The 13881-nt window shown below is 45.6% G+C and overlaps 1 protein-coding gene across 6 annotated transcripts in view; it reads right to left on the reverse strand.

The window, feature by feature from the left end:
- pcdh7b (protocadherin 7b) overlaps positions 1-13881 on the reverse strand; it is a 110656-nt gene that overhangs the window by 67611 nt on the left and 29164 nt on the right. The window contains exon 3 of one of the 6 annotated variants that reach the window (XM_056369269.1): positions 13312-13813. The exons of the other annotated variants lie outside the window; for them this stretch is intronic. Coding sequence (XP_056225244.1) covers positions 13703-13813 — 111 coding nt within the window. The 3' untranslated portion in view covers positions 13312-13702. Of the gene's footprint in view, positions 1-13311; positions 13814-13881 lie in introns of those variants that run through there. 6 annotated transcript variants of the gene reach the window in all.

A 13881-nucleotide genomic window follows, 5' to 3' on the forward strand; every position in this document is an offset into this window, starting at 1 on the left:
TTTAGCCAAAGGTTACATTGAGGTCAAACAGGCATGATTACTGGACACCTGTGCCTGCTCTCCACTGAGCTCTGTACCAGTGTACAAATGCCCCCCTGTGCCATCAATCCCCGCCTACAAGTGTGTGTGTGTTTGTGTGTGTGTGTGTGTGTGTTTGTTTATGTGTGTGTGTGTGTGTGTGTGTGTGTGTGTGTGTGTGTGTGTGTGTTGTGTGTGTGTGTGTGTGAAAGCGTGGGTTTGCATATTGATATGTGCCTATCCGGATATTTGCATTGACTTTCAAAGACATCGTGAGCTGCTTTTACAAAAAAAAAAAGTGGCACACTCATGCACATACTGTACATCTTACAATCCAATCTTTCTTCCCCCCCACCACCACCATCGCCGCCGCCACCTCCTCCTCCCCATCTCTGCAGTTCTGAAGGGCTGGATCAGTGTATGTGTGTTTGAGGAGCGTGTTACAGGAGATCGGCGAAAGGGATAAGGCCCCCGTGCTTCAGAAGGCATCAAAGACAGACAGTCTATCAAGGCCCCGTATCACTGTCTGATGGCGGCGATATGCACACTAATCCGCATGTAAAATAGTCCTCTCCTCCAAGGCACTTCTTCGAGTGCACTTAGCTAACAGTCTCTCTCCTCTCCGATCCTTTCCTCACTCTTGCCTTCTCTTTGACACTATTCCCACTGAAGGGAGAGAAGAAGAAGAAAAAAGAAAAAAGATCCACAATGTGCTCTTAAGGTCTCATTTTCAGCTTCAGCCCTTTTAGATCTCATTACTCAGTTGTTGACTGGGCAGCCATTTTGGGCAGCTAATGGGAAATTTGATAATGGCGTCAGGTTGTTTTGGTCCCCACTGTCACAGCACTCGCCGCTCGCGGTGGCACTTTGTTAAGGGGGCACAGGAATGTCGAGAAAAAAAATACCACAATTAACAGTGCGGCTCGTTTGTTCCCTCTGGTGTTTCTGCCCAATAAGTCAAAATAATGCAAAAAAAACCCCAACAAAAAAAACAACAAAACGTTGGAGAAGGAGTACAAAAGAAATTCATGCGTAGTTCAATTTGGCCTGTTTTTGTCCTCTCTAAGCTGCAAGCTGTTCCCCCTTAGAAATAAGAGGGAAGAAAACGTGGTCAGGTTACATAGGAGACTGCCAACAATGAAGTTCTTTGTTAAGACGTTAAGTAAACAGGCAGAATGCAGAAAATATTATCGCTTCTTTTTCTTTTTTTTTTAATTTAGCCAAAGGTTACATTGAGGTCAAACAGGCATGATTACTGGACACCTGTGCCTGCTCTCCACTGAGCTCTGTACCAGTGTACAAATGCCCCCCTGTGCCATCAATCCCCGCCTACAAGTGTGTGTGTGTTTGTGTGTGTGTGTGTGTGTGTTTGTATTGTGTGTGTGTGTGTGTGTGTGTGTGTGTGTGTGTGTGTGTGTGTGTGTGTGTGTGTGTGTGTGTGTGTGTGTGTGTGTGTGTGTGTGTGTGTGTGTGTGTGTGTCACCTATCACCTTACCGGCAGCTGGTATCCTAGGAATAAAAGAATCGTCAGTGAGATGGCCAGCGGAGGCAGGGGATCAAGGAGGATGGTGGGTGGGAGAGTGGTGGCGGCGGGTTATGCATGGAGGCTAGCAGATGGAACGGATCTGGTGTCACGTTGAAAATGCTGCCGCCACCCCCCCCCCCCACCCCCACCCCTCCTCTCCACACGTTGCAGGTGAAAGCACCTAACTGTATGCGTGACCCTCCTCCCCCTTCCTACCCATACTTCTAATCAAGAGAGGGGAGGGAGTCGTTGAGGGAGAACAGAGAGGAAGAATGGCGGCTATTGAAGTAACCTAAGCTACCGAAGAAAGATTGCCGCCATGCGTGGACATACCACACTAACATACACACAGTGTCTGCAGTGACAGCGCCCGTTCTGCTCACTGACTCCATGAAGGAGCTGCTGGTGGTGTTGTGTATGTGTGTATGTGTGTTTGTGTGTATGGCGTAGAGGCGAGGGGTCAATGCCACCGAGATGGCTATTGATTTAAAGTGACATCGGCATGGCAGATAATAGTGACGAGGTCTACGGACGGGGGCGCCGCGCGTCACGTGCCCGCATCATCAAGGATCCATAATGCCGGATCAATATGGAGGCATGAAGGCAGGTCAGCGATACGTGTGTTTGTGGCTGATATGAATAGGCTTTTTCCTGCGTCCTTGTGAATTTTCAGGGAGAACAGAAGAGGGATGCAGTTCTCTACTTCCCTCCCCTCTCTCTCTCTCTCTCTCTCTCTCTCTCTCACACATTCTCTATCTTCCTCCCTCTGTCACCGAGCCACAACAGAACTGCTTGAAAAAGGAACCCCCCCCCCCAAAAAAAAAACCAGAAAAAAACAACCTGACATCAACACTCAAGGACCGAATTGAGGCTGTCACATAAAAATCCATAACATCCATTTAATTTGAGCTGGTATTACATTGCCACTTTCTCTCTCTTTGATCTAAGAACAATGGCCAGGATTTGCCTCAGACTTGGCTGTTTCCAAACCTTTCCCGCTCAGCTATACCTCCTTTCTGCTGAGCAGGTTTTCTCCCCTCTCTCCGTAAAGCAAAAGCCAACCGCTAGCAGCCCGGCACAGCACCCCGCCGCACTAATGATGGCCCTCATCAGGCGGGCTAATTGAACCCCCAGTGTAAATTGAGAGGTAGGGGTCAGTGGAAGGGGGATGGGGGCTGCAATTCATCTAAAGCTGAAGCAGCTTGAGCTTAAAACAATAATCAGTTCTCTAAAAGTCAAAAAAAAAACCCCAAAAAAACAAAAAACAGCCGCCTGGCCCACATTTCTATGCTAACAAGAAAATTGGGTGTGTTTTATTTATCTACAGCGCAGACCACATTATTATGAATTTGGGGCATTGGAAGAGTAGTTGTTTAGAAGGCTACAGTTTCTGTTATTCCCCATGTATTTACTTTGACCACCCCCCCTCCCATATCAACCCTCCCTCCCTCCCTCCCTCCTCCCTCCCTCCCATCACTGTGCCTCTGGTCTTCTTCTTCAGCCAAAATGAAAAGCAGGTCAGGCATAAATGACAACTCAATAGGCTAAGTTATAATACACCAAAAAAAAAAAAAAAGTGAGTGGTAGCCGTAGTTGTTAGCATGCAACACAACACCACTATGAGGCAAAATATGCAAATCTGTCTCGGGATATTATTTCAGGTGCTGGAAGTCTGCACGCGCCGCCTTTGTAGTAATTCTAACTGCTGACATGCACTCCCGAGGGAGTGGGTTTGAAGAGTGTTGGCTGGGTGGGAGGTGGCTGTCCTTTTTTTTTCCCAAGATGCATCTGATAAGTCTTTGTGGTACATCAGTGGTATTATAATCGTGCTGTAACATCTGACAACACTTGTCACAGCTGTAAAAAAAAAAGAAAAAAAAAAAAAAAAACCCACATATGTACACCAAATGTCCTCAAGTGTCTCGCTGAAACACCATGGTCCTGCATAACAACGCTGAAGTTGTGTTTTTGCAGAAGTTATCAAGTTGTTGTCAAGGAGTTTTTTTTTTGTTTTTTTTTTCTCCCCCTAAGCGACGTGTGCCAGGTATCAGCCCATCCAGATGTGATCATCACCATTAGTGAGTTTGTTTTTTCAGCACCAACAACTTTTCATTTCTCATCCATCTGTCAAGAATATTACCCACCAAGTCATCCATCACACTCAATCCACTCCCTAATTCTCGTGTCTCCCGCTCTGCTTATCTCGCTACTTTCGGAGGTGAGGCGTAATACTAACAAGGTAGAGAAAAGACGAATGGCTTGTTGGGCCGTAAATCCGCAGATAAGGTGAGGAGTATGTTTCACATTACGGTTTTATGCCATGTTAGACCTTGGAGGAACTTTGAGGCGTCTTGCGCACGCACGCACGCACACACACACACACACACACGTGAATGAAGGTCTCTGTCATCCTTCCCTCTCTCCACTAATGAGTTCCATTTCATTCCCACATTCCTTTGCACGACCTTATCAACCTCAGTCGTGTTGAGTTGCGATGCCACCTCTCTGCTTCCCTCCCTCTCTCTGTACACTGCAGCTGATCTCAGTCAAGCCCTACAATCTAGTTAATATTTCATCATGTCGGGAATTTCACATCTGTAGGTCACATTCTGGGCCTCGGCAATTAGAAACTCAAACAGCAACCTAGCTCGCTTCTTTAATTCTCCTTCTTCTTCTCCTCACCCTTCTGCCCCCCCATCCCCCCCCACCCTTTTTTTTTTTTCAAAGGGAATTAACAAGTTGAAATTAATTTGAGGACCTTGGTGAAGTCCCTCGTTGCGCAATCGGCGAGAGTTGTCCGAGGGCAGGCGGCGTAGGGGGAGGGAGGAGCGAGAGAAGACGACTGGGGGATGAGAGGAGGAGGAGGAATGGAGGGTGTTGGTGGTGGTGGTGGTTGAAGAGAGATGGAGACAGAGTCAGAGAGGCAGAGATAGGGGAGAGAGACCACCCGAATCCGCATGAATAAAATAACATTCCGGGTTTTAAAGTGGTGCGCGGCTAAATGAGAAGCGACCGCAGTCATTTGCTGAGCACAGATTCTCTTTGGTCTCGGACAAATCCCTCGTTTAGGAAAGTAAGGACATGATATCGCCACGGTTGCTGGAGACACAATGAACCGGAAACCATGGATAATTCCGGTGGCATTTACTCCAGTTTCTGTGATTTAGAGAATTAAATATTTCATTGTGCAGAGATAAATGCGTATTTGTTCGTTTTTTAATAATGAGAATTTGTGTGCCTTTTCCTTTTTGTTGTGTGTAATTACGTCCGCGCATTAAGTGTGTGTTGTGAGGGTCTTTAAAAGCATGCTGGATTCTTTTGGGTTTACCCCAGATACAGTATTGGAACTGGATTAACAAAGCCTCACTCACTGCGAGATCTTTGATTAACCCCGCCTATGAATCTTTGCTGCATTAGGAGGCTTAACAATAGGGTGCCTGGTCGTGTTCACATCTGCGATAACACTGAAACACGATGGGGTCAGTGGTGAATAAATGTAAAAAGGAGGGGTGGGGTGGGAAGGGGGGGGGGGGTCCTCACCAGTCTGTATTGTAGTGTAATTCAAATGTAGGACGCGATAAGAGATGTGATCAATGAGCCATTTGCCGCTGTTTCAGCTAGGAAGTCGCCACAGCAGCTGTGGAATGGATTTAAAAAAGATCTGCTTTATCTGCTTAAGATACTGAGTAGACTTTAAATAAACACAGAGAATGGCTCATCATGCTTTTATAGACCGCTAAACAATCATCAGCGTTCTTACTTAAGACCAGTTAAATGCAATCGTCGGCCACTGACATGGGTCAGAGGGATGTCTGCCTTGCTGAGTTGGGACCTGTGATTATTAGCGGTGACCATTCAGAGCCTGACCTGCGATGCACTCTAATACATGACCCCGTGACCTTTCCTGTCTGCTAGCCTGCTTAGAGCTAATAAGTATTGATCGTTTGTTGGGGAAGGGAGCATGTGGAGAGACTGAGAAGGAGATATGGACGGAATTAATGTTAAAATTTGACCACACAAAAAAAAAAAAAAAAAATCGCTCTGGCAACTACAGGTCCCTGCTGAGCTAATTTAAGCAGGCAAACAAGAGAGGCAGCCAGCTAACCAAGGCCATCACACAGAGAAATGGCGGGAATCCACGGATTCTTTCTCTGAGTTACAGTCTCAATCAAACCTTATAATGCAAGCCAGCGAGCACAGTATTCAAATGAGAGGGCAGAGTGTGCACCTTTCTTTCTCCCTTTCTTTATTTATTTTTGTGTGTGTGTGTGTGTGTGTGTGTGTGTGTGTGTGTACGGTACGGCCGACAACCAGATGAAACTTTGATACGAGCGCGTGTGATCCGGCGCACGCCAGACGAGACACACCCATCCCACACGCAGCCCAGATCTGTCCATCAGCCGCGTGTTTAGCCAACCTGCAAAACTGCCCCAATCAACACAGAAGCCGAGGCTTGTCAGTCACACATTAGCAGCCAAGTCACCACAAGGCAGAGGAGGAGATGAGGCTGAATGCTTATTAGTGGCTGTGAAATCTTCGCCCCAAAGCTCCTCTTGCATTCACAGGCTTCAGTAAGAAGGCACCATTGCTTTTCTTTAAGAGGATTTTTTTTTTTTTTTTTTTTTTGCAAGAAGTTTTGCTAAAAAAAAGAAAGAAAAAAAATTTAGACAGGAGTGAAAGCTGGGAAGGACGTGGAAGAGAGGCAGCATTATGTCCAAAATCTAATGGTGTAAGCACACGGATGTCTCCCACTAACTACTGCTACTGTAAGCATTAGAACAGACGTAGTATTTTCTCAGAGATTAGGAGGCTTCTCTTTTATCCCACACAAGTTTACTCAGTGCACTGGCGGAACCGACTGAGAGCAGCACATTTAAATTTGCAATTAAAGTCAGTAAATGGGAGTTGTTGGGAAAGTTCACCTCCCACAAGGTGGTTAGGCCGCTGTGATGCTGTGGCCAGACAAAGGTCTCTTCCACTGTTTCTATCTCAGTTTGATGCTTCATTATCCTAAAAAAAATAAATAAATGAGCTTGGACGGCTCTGAAATGAGCTGCTCCACACCCGAGTGAAGAATCTTTTCTGAAAGAGCCCACATGCACACAAATGTACAAACATTCATACATTTATAAAAAGCAACGCATACCAGCACACACACACACACACATACACATACTCCCACACATACAAAAAAAAACAAAACAAGGTGAGCTTGCATGGGCGCGCTCTCAGCCGGCGACGGACGTGGCGTTTAAATGGATGTGACATTAAAAACAGACAGAATCCCTTCAGATTGCGGCTGGTTCAGAATCACGCTCCCTTCTGTTTCTCTCGCTCTCTGTGTCAACGTTGGGAAAAAAAGAAAAGAAAAGAAAGACAGACAAAACCAAAAAAAAAAAAAAAAAAAAACCTGACGTCTTCACAGATTTATGATGATTCTGTTTTCATCAGCGACACGCAGCAGCTGTCAGTCACAGCAGCTCCACCGAATTTCAAAACACGCTCCCACCCACTCGTGGGTCCACTCAATAGTTGTTATGAGTCACAGCTAGAGGCTATTACTGTGGTATTATAGGGGGGGGGGACACAAATTAGAATTAAAAAATGCAGCACTGCTGAATCACACACGAGACTCACAACTGTGGCGTGATGTTGACTCTCAAATGTACACACACACACACACACACACACACACACACGGATGGGGTTCTTCCAGCAAACTGGGCAGCGTAATTGAGACAGGAGCACATAACATCTACTTAGATTTTGCCTCCACAGTCACACGCATATGTGCTTTGGATTGGATTCCGACAGACGCAGAGAAGGCGCATCCCCCTGCTAGCACGTTTTTACTACTTTCTTCCATGCCTCTCGGTGTGCATCAACCCGAGAATTGACCATCAATCGCACACCGTCCCCGTTCAATCTGCTCATTGTTTGATCTCAGCGAGGCAGAGCCAAAGAATAAACAACTCTATCACAGAAGGATTTTGCATACAAGAGAAAGGCAAAGAGATACAAAGCAAACAAATAAATGTGCCAGCCCGTATGAAGAATTCTGGGCTGCGTAATTAGGCAACATTCATAATACATGACCGGAGGGAGAGAGGGAGGAGAGGAGAGGAAAGAGAGAGAAGAAAGGTAGAGGCGAACATTTGAGTGTGGAGGCAGGAGTGGTAATGCTTGATCCGCTGTCATTGATCAGATGTGTGTGTTTGTGTGTGTGTTTGTTTGTGTGAGTGTGTTCATTTCTGGTTGTTTCCATCATGTGGCTGCGGATGTGTCTCTGCACCTGTGTGACTTAGTGTGTGTCTGTTGTTTTGCCCAGTGTGTGTGTGTGTGTGTGTGTGTGTGTGTGTGTGTGTGCATAGTGTGATGGAGGCAGAGGGCCTGTGGCAGGTAGAAAATGGCCCGGGCCTTTTCATTTGACACCGCTGCGCCTTCAAACAAACTACCTAGGGCCCCTGCGCACACCCATAATCCATTCAAGGTAGCAAGCAATTTTCATTATTGACTGGTGAGAAACACGGGCAGAGAAAGAGAGACAGGGGGGGGGGTGTAAGCGAGACGCAATGGAAAATAAAAAAAAAGAATAGCATGGCTGAGTGGGGAGAGATTGAAAGTAGTAAAGAAGGGAGAAGTGGAAGAGATAGCAGGGGTATTGGCAAGGAAAAAAAGGTTGAGTAAAGGAGAGAAAATAGATTACAAATAAATAAGGGGCTCAAGATAAAAAAAAAAAAAGGACGGAAGATGGGAGGAGAGATCCAAAGAGATAGATGCGATTGAGAGTGATGCGTCTGGAGAGGGAGGGAGAGAGGGAGGGAGGGAAGGAGGAAGCGGAGACGAAGGTGATGCAGTCGTGGAAGGTGCTAATGTATGGGGTACAAATATTGGGAAGTTCATGTTTACCAATGCTGGGGGGGGGGGGGCGGTGTATATGCAAGCGACAACCTGTCACGTCGTATATGAGCACACATGAAGAGATACCCGCGCGCACACACACACACACTCTTTTACAGCAGAGGGGTGCGGCACATTTTGACGCTATGGTAATCCAGGCCTTGTAAAGAGGGCCAGGGTTTGTGCGACAGACATGGTCACGACCATGAGCTGATGGATGGCAGAGGCAAGTTATCTACACACACATAGACACACACTCTTCTTACTCTCTCTCTCTCTTTGCTCTAAAACATATACATGAAAAAAAAAAAATCTTAATACAGATTTAAACTCAGGTGAAACTCCACCACCATTTGTCATTCCTCTGCAGTTTTTACAGTATCATGCTGTAAAGATCTGTCAGGAATATTGACGGGGCATTTTGGGACAGACTCATTGAAATGCAGCACAGCCAACCACCAAAGACGAAGCTGAGAGAGACGCAGGCAGATAGATAGAGAAAGGGAGGGTGGGTGGAGATGTGGAGATGTGGAGGGGGTGGGGGGTGGGAGTGTAGTGCCTCGAAAAGAAATCCCTCCGCACGTTATGTAAAATCACACAGATTTGTACTCTTTAACCCTCTACCCCACCCACCGATACCAACCTTACCAAGTACTGCTCTCCAGAAAACATTTCAAAAATGATGTTTGATGATAAGGAACTTATTGAGCTGTGCATTACTCGCTGCAGGCCTGGTGGGCCGAAACAGCAGTCAACAGGGGAGCGTCCTCTGCTTTTATACATAGAGGGAAGTTAGAACAAAAAAAAAAAGAAGAAGAAGAAAAAAAAAAGAGAGAGAGAGAGAGACGGGGGTAGAAAATGAGAGAAATGATTGATATTCCATCCCCGTCTTGTTTCAGTCAAGTAACAAAATTCCTCTCGCTGTTTCTCTATCTCTCTCTGTGTCTCTCTAACAACCCACGCCAGCAGCCAGGAAATGAGCCTGTTTTGTTTTGTTAGAAGATTTCTTTCTGGTTTTATTTCATTTTATATATTCTAAATAATAAAAATAAATAAATAAAAAAATGACAGCTGATTCGTCAACCTCTCCACAGTATTTCCAGCGCTGGTATATGTGCAGCTGTGTGTTGACTCCTGCGAGCTAAAGGTGCAAACCTGTGAGAGCCTCTGACTGAGAGATCATAGCGGGGGAACACGTGCCCCATGCCTCGCCGAGAAGGTTAACATCACTCCCTATGGTGCGCGGCTGGTGGGCGTGCGGGGCGCGCATGTATGTGTGCGCAGGCGTGCACGTGGATGCATTTCTGTGGCATCCATCAAACCTGAACAAATAAGTAATAACCGCGCCGATCGCTGCCAAAATTTCTCCCTGGTTTCGCATTCGTGGCTGCGCTCCCCGTAGCCTCTTCCTGCTTCCAAATCCCTCATGCTAACATCCCGGTTCCCTTTCGCCTTATCTCCTCCTCTCCTTAACAGCCTTCCCTCCTTTCTCTACAGTCATCTCTCCCTCACACACACACACACACATTACACTTAAAGGGAGTGTGTCTAAGATTATGAGTCTTTCTCTTTTCTTTTTTTTTTTTCTTTTTTCCTTTACGACCAGGGCCTGAAGTTGCCTCTGTCAGCACAATAAGGCCCTATAATGGATGGTAATCATTCAGCGAGCGTGGCGGCTACGGCTAGCTTGAAAAAAAAAAAAAGAAGAAGAAATAAAGTGAGTGAGTGAGAGAATGAGAGAGCGAGAGAGAAGCCTGGTTCCTACGCTGCTAATCTCAGCTAATGGCTTCTGCAGAGCCAGGAGAGAGCCATACGCACTAATAATGCAGCAGGGGAAGAAACTGAGGGATTGGGCACGTCGTGTGGAAGGGGGGGGGGTCAACTGAGTGTTCTGAAAGTGTGAGAGGGGGCAGTGAGTGTAAAGAGAGAGGGAGAGAGTGAGAGAGATGGAGGAAGGAGGTGGGGGGAGTAAAGGAGGAAGGAAAAGGAAAGCAAAGTCAGCTTAAGCACAGGGTTTAATAGCATCATTATTATGGGGAGGCACCTACTATGGGATTTAGAGCCAGACACACACACACACACACACACATATGCACAAGTCAGTTTAAAGTCTTGTTCACCCAATGCTACGTATCACAGAGCCATTTATCAGCAAAGGCTAATAATGTTCAGGTATTTTCTGGCCAACATGAACATTTTTTTCAACAAAATAAGAATTATTTAGGAAATAACTCAACATTTTGGGGGGGGGGCATTAGGGGGGCAATAGAAATAGAAATATGACTGAACTTGTCCACTATAAGGAATTGGTTGAAGAAGGCTGTTATGGATTGATGGAAAGTTGTTAGCTTAGTAACAACCTTGGCTTTGCTCGTAGTTGGAGTGAAGATGTGGGTTATCTGTGCTGTTTGAAAGGTTTTAGGATCCACAGTGGATTGGATGTGGCTCCATTAATGCTTTCCACCTGAACATGGCTGTGACCTTTTGTACTAAGCATAACATCTGATATTTTTTATTTTATAAAAATAATAATAATAATCCAAAGCTAAAACCCTGTGGCAAGAGAAGACAGTGAATTTTATTTTTTAAACGCTAAGAAAAATGGATTAATCAGAAGAAGAAAAAAATGAAATATTTAAATTCAAGGCTGTAAACAATCATCGTTTGATAATGCAGTACATTGGCTAGTGTTGCAATGAGCACCATGCTTTGAGGGATTGGACGTTTGTCTAAAGGGATTAGCTCAGGGGATAAGCAGAATGTTTCCCGTATCTCTTTAGCCCAACTGAGCAGACAGACAGCAAAATAGTACTTGTTTGTGCCTGGCTCATTTTACATTTTCCAAATATATATTTATCCTTTTATCCAGTTTTCATCATCTGCAAGGTTATGCAAGCATGAGCAGAGACGGGGCTATGAGGTCGAACGCATGAAAGGCTGATACCAAATTACTGTTGTCCCGAGCTCATGCACATGCACATGCACAAGGACTGAGGCTGGGGATTGGAGGAGAGAGAACCAGCGGGCGTTTTTCTCTCATTACATCGCCAGCAGACACAGATGGCCGTGGCCATAGCAGGGGTGGGGGGGTGGGGGGGGGGGGATCAAATCCGTTGGACAGCACCCAATGGGTGAGCCATGAGCCTTCCCATGGTCACAGACGACAGTAACTTGGGGAAAGAAAGCCTGAGAGAAGCGGCAAGAGCAAAGTGTGGCCGGTTTTCACTTTCTGCGGCGACGGTTGGTGAAAAAAACTTCCAAGTATGCGAGAATAAAATTCAATTTGTCTGGAGAAAGAAGGAGTCGTCTTGCGCTGTCAGTGTCGCGTCAAATCAGCAGCGAGCAGCGGGTTTCACTTAGCGCTGATGGGAACATTTATCCACATCAACTTGGTCAGTCATCTTAAATAACTCTCGCAGAGGGGATTCACAATAGATGATGCGGTGGGGATTTTAAAGAAGGAACTGGCCTGAGTTTTAAAAAAAAAAAAGCAAAAAAAAAAAACCCTGCCTTTGAGTCTTTCAGCAGAAATAGGTCAAATTTTTGCATTGAGCACGGGGACAAAACAGCCGTCTTCTGTAATGTGTGAATAAAAAGGCACACGGAGGAGGAGGAGGAGGAAGAAAGAGTGTGTGTATGGTGGTGGTGGTGGTGACTTGAAACAGTGACACACAGAAGAAATGAAAGTAGGTGAAAAGTATGAGATAAAAGAGATGATAAAAAAGAGAGAGATGTGGGGATACGGAAGAAGAGGAAGCGTAAAGTAGCTTGCTGAGCTTTTTACAGTGATGTAATTATGTCATACCTATAAATGTGTGTGAGTGTGTGTGTGTGTGTGTGTGTGTGAGTGTGAGTGTGTGTGTCCACTTTTTTGGCTACACTATATATGACAGTGATGGAAAGTTTGAATGGTGGTTGGTTGGTCCACCACTGCTTCAGCGTTGTACGTAGCGCTTAAATGCTAGCACGCTCACAAGGGTCAGGGGGTGTTAGCATTGTTGCTGTGAAAATGGTTAGCATGCTGGTGTTAGCATTTCAGCCTCACAGAGCTGCTAGCATGGCTGTAGACTCTGAGACTAGTTTCCCCATGTTGCAGCGCTAACTATCATCCAATGCGTCATGTATAGCTACTTACAGAGGGCAGTAAGGAGATGGAACATGTTAGCACAATTACCCAGAAGGCATTTCCCTAAATGCTTCAAACATACCCCCCCCTCCTTTTCTTTCTTCCTTCATCAGTATCGTTCAACCTCACTGTCTCTTCACCTCTATTTCTTTCTTCATCAGCCTCCTTCATGATGTCATCCTTGCTTTAAACATCCCTCTCCTCATCTCTGCCTGCCTCTCTTTCTCTTTTTCTTTCTCTTTCTCCTCCCACTCAAGCCTTTGTGACTCTGTGAAGACTGATGTGAGGCTGTTTAAGAGACGGAAAAAGAACATTCATCAACAAAGAGTTGCCTCGTCACTTCACTTGAAGTGTGTGTGACTGCACGCGTAAACAGCTAATACTATCAGAGGCATTTGACATCTGTGTCTGGGTGTGTGTGTGTGTGTGTGTGTGTGTGCGTGGCAGTGAGACTGGGTATAAACACACCTCCTTGAACCTGCCTCCACCTGCCGTGACTGACTGGAGGCAGTGTGTTGAATGCTCTCTGTTTCTTTCTTGTTGTTGACATTCAAACAGTGTAGTAGGTTTTGTTGCTAGTGAAGTGCCAGAGGTGGAATCCGTCTGGCATTATAAAGAAAATGTGTTGACAAAAGAATGCATTTCTCAAATACATGTACAGTTGAGAGCGCGTGCGAACATTCATGTGTATGTGTGTAGGACTAATACCCACAAAGGAGCCATGAATCATGTTTACACCCTCGGCGTCCGACCTTTCATCCATCATCGCCGTGTGTTGGTGTGCGCGCCTGTTTGTGCGCAGGTTGCTGCTCTCCTAATTTGACCAGAGAATGAGCGAATGTTATCATTTTCCTGCCCTTGACCTGTTCCCGCACCAGTAGACAGAAACACCAGATTGAGAAAAGATTGAATGAGGGGAGCGGAGAAAAAAAACTAAATAAACAGGAGACAGGAAGAAGAAAAAGAAAAAAAGAACAAGGGAAGAGAGGAAGATGCTGCTTCAGGCATCAAAACTACAAGGCAACTGCAGGGGAAGAATATTATAAATAGTTGAAACTGTTTTATTGTCTACTGAGGCTTTTTCTACCCACAATGGAAAATCTCATTTTCAATAACACAGCATGTTGCAAATATTAGATCTTCTCCGAGCCCAGGATGTCGCCATACTCATCACAAAGTGTCATCAGAAAAGAGTTATCCTCAGCGGATGGATTAGCTTCAGTCTTCCTCATGCAGACTTTGACCTTTAGGTTGTAAATTGCAGATGGTTATCAGGAGACAAGCAGAAAATAGAATGACAACCGAGGGGAAT

This window comes from Seriola aureovittata, chromosome 23 (assembly GCF_021018895.1).
Source record: "Seriola aureovittata isolate HTS-2021-v1 ecotype China chromosome 23, ASM2101889v1, whole genome shotgun sequence".
NCBI classification, from domain to species: domain Eukaryota; kingdom Metazoa; phylum Chordata; class Actinopteri; order Carangiformes; family Carangidae; genus Seriola; species Seriola aureovittata.